Below are 6,549 nucleotides of genomic sequence, written 5' to 3'. Positions count from 1 at the left end.
TAAAAATTATGATTGTAGTCTAAAAGAAAAAAAGTAAAAAAGTTGTCTCAAATGTCAGGTAAATCTAACTTAACCCGCTAATTTTGGAATCTGATTCTCTAATTAATAAAAGAATTTAAGCAACATTTATTTTGCTTAATAATTTCTCTTCATTTAGGTTTTGTTTGAGAGGGTTTTCTTACTACTTTTTAAAATAGTCTTTAAAATTTTCGTACTAAAAAACTATTTTAAGAAGAAATAAAAAACTGTCATAAACAAAGCAATAATTACAATTGTGATTCAACTACTTACTTGAAGACACTAATAATAATCAAAATTGATATCATCATGTGGTCCATTATATATTAAAATGGCAAGCTTCATAGAGAAACAGAGAGCTCAGCTATGGAAGAAGAAAATGGCAAGCTTCATATTGTGATGGTGCCTTGGTTGGCCATGGGCCATCTCTTTCCTTTCTTCGAGCTTTCCAAATCCCTCGCTCTTAAAGGTCTCCAGATCTCCTTTTTCACCACCCCCTCCACCATCCATCGCCTTCCTTCGATCCCCAAAACCCTAACCCCTTTCTTCAAATTCATTCCCTTCTCACCATCTGGCACGAACATTGAGAACACTTCAGATCTCCACTCTGATGAAGGCCAACTCCTTTTTCAAGCATACGCCGCCTTAGAGCACCGCCTCATCGCCTTCCTCTCCGACCCTTCTTACGGAAAACCAAATTGGATCATCTACGACTTCCCTGCCATAAGTTGGGCTCCAGCACTAGCTTCCCGCTTTAGCATGAACTCCGCTTTTTTCAGCATCTTCAGCGCCGCTGCAATCGCAGTTTTAGATCATTACGCGAAACACGATTCGTTAAAAACACTTACAACTGCGTCGGATATCATCCCCTTCCCAACCACAGTGGCCCTCCGCCGATTCGAGGCAATCCAGATTCGCCCCTTTCTTCCAAAAGAAAAAAAAAGACGAACCAACGAATTCATGCTTAGCAGAACATTTAGGGAGTTTGAGGGCAAATGGATCGATTTGCTTGGTGAAAATTGTATCCCTGTGGGGTTCCTCCCTTCATCTATTGACGAGGAGGAGAGTGAGACATGGATGAGAATATCCAAATGGCTTGATGAGCAAAAGGAACAATCGGTGATCTATGTTGCTTTTGGATCTGAGGCGATTCTTACGAGAGAGCAGATTGATGAGATCGCATTAGGGTTGGAGAAGAGTGATTTACCGTTCCTCTGGGTTTTGCGGGTGGGATTGCCGCCGGAGGGATTTGTCGAGAGGATTGGTGAGAGAGGGCTAGTGTGGATGGGTTGGGTTCCCCAGTCCCGATTGCTTGCCCATCGGGCTATCGGCGGGTTTCTGACACATGGTGGGTGGAGCTCTGTTGTGGAAGGGATGGTGGTTGGGGCGGCGATGGCGGTTTTGCCGATGAAATATGAACAAGGACTGACCGCAAGACATTTGGTGGAGAGTGGTTACGCGGTGGAAATAGTGAGAAATGATGAAGATGGTTACTTTTCTGCGGTGGAGATTGTGAGGAAGTTGAGGATTTTGATGGTGGAGGAGGAAGGAGAGGAGGTGAGGAAGAAAGCAAGAGCAGGGAAAGAGATTTTTGGGAGTAAGAAGCTTCAGGAGGAGTATATCACTGAGCTTGTGAAAGCCCTTTGGCAGAAACATCAGATGGCAAACAAGCCAATTTGAGTCGGTAATTATGCATTTTGGAGACCTTCTGCTAGTGAGAGTGGAGCTAATGACGTAAGTTCTTTGGCACATTAAAAATCTTAATTTTAATGATTTTCATTAAGTGAAGTATTGTGTGTGTGGAGAAATTATTCTGTGTGGAGTCCAGACAGCAAGAACTGTCCAGATTCTGAGTTTACACACAGTGTGTACAAATTTTTGTACACACTGTTTACAAATATGTACGCTCACATATTCAAATAATTCTTTATATTCGTACTTCACACAGAATAATTTCTCATGTGTACTTGTCTTTGATGTTTTCAATTTGTCCCTAAGTTGAAGCTTTATTGAATTGTTGAAGTGTCATGTTTGTTTGTAGCAAGTGACTATTTATATAATTATATGTTTTATTGGAGCAAAACTTACATGGTATTTATTTTTTTAATTATTTTTCCTATTGTTTTTATAAATAATTTTTAAAAATATTTTTATTTTAAATTATTTATAAAGCAAAATGAGCTTAATTAAAAAAAAAAATTGGAGAAGGAGCAAATACGCGTGATTAATTTATCGTATTCAAGATTACAAAAATTAAATTTATGTATTCAATTATGTGTTTATTTAATTTTAAAATATGAATGAGTAATATAGGTAATATTATGATTCAATTAAAAGATAATAAAATTTTTAGGAAATTTATAGAATATATTTCCTGCTTAAATTTTAATGATGTGGTACGATAATGTAATTTTCTTTTTATTTATTTTTTAAATTTGAACATAATTTATAATTAAAATATAATTTTTAAAATTATTCAAATACTTAAAAGGTTGTCTTCAATTTATAAAAAAAAATTTAAAATAAAAAAGAGTTCAATTTTTATGTGAATATTCATTTTTAATATTATCAATATATAATATTAACAATTATCATATTAATGAGAGTATCTCGCGATGATTGCAAGACCCATCACCCATGGCTTTGATGGGTGGGGGTAAAGAATGTACCCTTATGGTTTAAGTATGGAGAAACTATTATGTGCGATCACTGGACCGTTTATAGGTAAATCAGAGCGCGCCATGTAATCTTGTACATAGCACCGATACACAATAAAAAAGTGACATGGCGTGCTCTGCTTTGCCTCCAGACGCCGTTCGGTGACCGTACAGAATAATTTTTCCAAAGTATGAGGAAGTAGTTGCTCCATTGCTTATTTTTCTTTAAACAATTTTTTAATTATTTAGATAAACATAATATAACCAAACATCCAAAGTTTTATATTTTATTTTTATTTTTTTGATCTAGTAATAAAATTTATCTTCGCCACATTAGAACATTTAAATCATGAGATCTCATCTCAACTCATGTTGATCCTTTTGCAAGCCTTCGATCCATTATCGTTTAGGGTCTGTTTTGGATGGCTACAGCTCTTTGTAAAGATAGTTGTCAAGCTGCTGTGAAAAAAAAAACCTTTTTTTAAATTTACTAGTATAAATGCACGAAAAAATTTTTAAAATATAAGAAATATAAAATTAAAAATTAAAAATAATTTATAATAGGCTATACCAATTATATCTAATAAAATATGCGTGCAAATGATGCACGTGAATAAAATTTTAAAAAATAAAAAAAATATTAGATTGCTAAATTTGCATTTATACTATTCTTTGATGAAAAGATAAAATTATTAGTTTTATTTTTTTAAATAATAATATTTATTAATTATCTTAGTGGAAAGTTATAGATATTAATTTTATATAATAATTGTGTAAATTTTATAATTATTTATTGTTGCTCATTTTATAAAATTAATCAGGTTATACAATAAGCATCTATTTTAAACAAAAAACTAAACAGTATCATTTTTATTTGATCGTCTTCACAATGATTAACTTTGTCCTAACTATTTGACGTTATGTTGATATATTGATGCTTAGATTTAATTGACCTAATAAATTACAAAAAAATCATTATAATTAAGAGACTAAACCATCAAGATCCAAAATAAGAAAAATAAATGTTTAGTACTTTCTAAGCTTCATTTATATACTCGACCAAAGCCACCCTCTCCGAGGCGACTATCGGCTCTAAAATTTTGTGTTGCTATAGCTAATTTACAAGAATTAATAGTCTAAACCAAGGTTTTGAAAACCGGACCGGACAACGAACCAGAAGAAGGAGAGGTTCACGGTTCGACCGGACGAACCGGGGTCGAACCGGATGACGTAATAAATAAAAATAAAAAAATAAATAAAAGTTAAATTTTCTAAATACATAAACATGACATCAATTACTGAAATAATGTATCTTGAAAGCATTAGAGGGATTAAGCTTAAGCAAAAGACAAGCATATACTGACTGAGATAAACAGAACACAACGACAGATCATCTGATTACTGAAATCATGTTTGCCATAGCAATCTTGATTTTAGAATGGTGCTATTAGATTATCTGTTGGGCACTCAATGCGCCAACAAAATGTGCCAATTGGATTTAGGGTTTAGAACCAAAAAAATAAAAATTCCAAGTCATGGAGGTCTACCATTTGCGATCTAGCACGAAAAAAAGAAGAGTGGAATTCAGAATTCTACTAACTGAGATAAACAATGATTTTCTTAGACTTCAAAGAAAAATAGAGAACAAGTTTAAAACCATAAAAATAAAAAAAATATCTAAAATCAAGATGTCTGCACAGGTTGAATCACGAGCAGTTTTCGGTATTTCTCAACCATTACAGCAAGCATAGATGGAGAAACATTGAAAAAATGCAAGCATATCAATATGATTTGGAGAAATGCAAGGCGGCAAGCTAATGTGTAAAAAAGTTACTCAAAAAATTAGAAATTCTAGAACCTGCGTCTGAATCGTCCGAGCTCAACGGATCGGGTAGGTGGCCAAACGTGATTTCTTCCCCAGCTTAACTGGCAAAGTCGCCGAGCAGTAAACGGTGTTCGCCGGCGGCTGTGAGGTCCGGGACGACCACTTCTGGAAGAACTGAGGTAGACGAGCCGCGAGTAGGAGTCGTTGTATGCTAGGGAAAACGAGCCGCGAGCGACTAATACCTCTTACATACCGATACCCAATGTATCTACGCCGTTCGATCGCAGATCAAGGGCTAAAATTAGAGCTTTTACGGACCGGCCGATTATTCTTATACCTCCCGGTTCGGCGGTTAACCGGTTCAACCGGATTTTGAACCGGTTATTACCCGGTTAATAAATTGCCTGGTTTCCTCCTCTTCCCGGACCGCCCGCCGGATCAGTTCGTGGTTGAACCGGTCGAACCGGCCGGTCCGGTCCGATTTTCAAAACGTTAGTCTAAACAGCTATGGGTGTCAATTTCGGGTCACAGGTCGGGTTAGGGTCGAACCCGAAACTGACCCGGTACTATTTGGGTCAACCCGAACCCGACCCGCTTCGGGTCCAGGTCAACCCGACCCGATCCGATTTTTGAAACAGATCGAATTATTGAACCCGAACCCGACCCATTTTGGGTTCGGGTCAACCCAAACCCGAAATTTTCGGGTCAGGTTTTCGGGTTGTGTCCAATATCGACATCCCTAGCAATATATTCATGACGGCTCTTTGGTACATCCTTGTCATTCTTCGCTAGCAGGCTTTGGTTCTCATCATCCAAGGAGTAATTTGATCTTGACTTCCTCGCACACCATACATAGCGAAGAAATTAAAAAAAAAAACCCAAATGTATAAAATTTAAATAAAAGAATAAAAAAGATAAGAAGTTGGAAAAGACACAACATGAATAAGAGATGAAGAAAAATATAACATAAGAATGAGAAATCATAAAATTAAATACAAATAGTTTGAGATGTAAGAGGTTAATTGCAGCCACCATTCTTTGCAGTGAGCCAAGAGTAGAGTCTGTAAAAACCTGTAGGTTTAGCTTTTGAAAGTCTCCTTCCTTGCCAACATGAAGCAAAAATAATAAAGATGGAAAGAGAAAAAATAATGCAGAGGCATGCAAATAAGAAAACCTCCAACTCATTTATCTTTTCATCCAATCTAGTCATATGGGCTTCATGAGACTTTCAAACGGTTCGTTGATGATTACATATGATCGTAACCTATAAATAAAAACTATGATGCACGGACACGACACGACACGGACACGGGACACGGCTTTTTTTGAAAATATAAGACACGTATACGGCGCGGACACGACAATACATTTTTTTATATAGTGTATATATATTAATGTAATATCATATTAAAAATGACAAATAATAATAAATGAATGACATGACAACTTGTCTAGCTTATAATATAAAATATTTAGTATAAAATATCTAGTATAACCACAAAAATATAAGCAAATAATCACTTACTACAACATCAAGCATTCAAGCTTCAACTACTAGGATTAGCTTTAGAGGTTTGTTTTTGGCCTTCAATATCATCATCATTGAATATCACTACTTTAACTCTGGTTCAACAAGAGAAAGATTTGTAATTGTGCAAAAAGAGAGGAGATGAAAATACCTTCACTGCCAAAGAGAAATGAAAATGAGAATATTCGATGAATGGGTATTAAATGCAGACGTTGATTTGGTGTTGTGGATATGAAATAAGAAATTTAGTTTAAATCTCGCCAAATATAAGAAATTATATTTTAAAAAAATTATAAAATATTTAAGATACGAGTGTCAGTGTCCGACACGCGTGTCCAATTTGTTTTTAATATTTTTTTTAATCGGACACGTTTTTGGCGTGTCTGAACACGTGTCGGGGAGTGTCGGACGAGTGTCGTGTCGGACACGGTGTCAGACACTGCACGCCTCTTTAGAGAAGTGTCGGTGCATCATAGAAAAAAAAACAGTGAGTGATATGATATCTGCAAAAATTGTGATGC

General features: G+C 35.6%; 1 protein-coding gene and 1 long non-coding RNA gene across 2 annotated transcripts; one reads left to right on the top strand and one right to left on the bottom strand.

The window, feature by feature from the left end:
- The first annotated feature begins 231 nt into the window (after window positions 1-231).
- Window positions 232-2,150, top strand: LOC110101005 (UDP-glycosyltransferase 91C1-like). Its single transcript, XM_020828740.2, has one exon. It carries the CDS (start codon window positions 385-387, stop codon window positions 1,696-1,698), a length of 1,314 nt encoding a protein of 437 aa, XP_020684399.2. The 5' UTR covers window positions 232-384; the 3' UTR covers window positions 1,699-2,150.
- A 786-nt stretch (window positions 2,151-2,936) lies between these two features.
- On the bottom strand, window positions 2,937-5,814 carry LOC114580376. Its single transcript, XR_003701754.1, has 2 exons — window positions 4,534-5,814; window positions 2,937-3,134 (listed from the first exon to the last, which is right to left on the bottom strand). It is a non-coding gene; the product is annotated as an uncharacterized LOC114580376 (long non-coding RNA).
- Between the last annotated feature and the right edge of the window lie 735 nt (window positions 5,815-6,549).

The sequence above is a fragment of the Dendrobium catenatum genome, unplaced genomic scaffold (genome assembly GCF_001605985.2).
Source record: "Dendrobium catenatum unplaced genomic scaffold, ASM160598v2 fragScaff_scaffold_989, whole genome shotgun sequence".
Classification (NCBI taxonomy): Eukaryota; Viridiplantae; Streptophyta; class Magnoliopsida; order Asparagales; family Orchidaceae; genus Dendrobium; species Dendrobium catenatum.
This window is presented reverse-complemented; position numbering and strand designations above follow the sequence as displayed.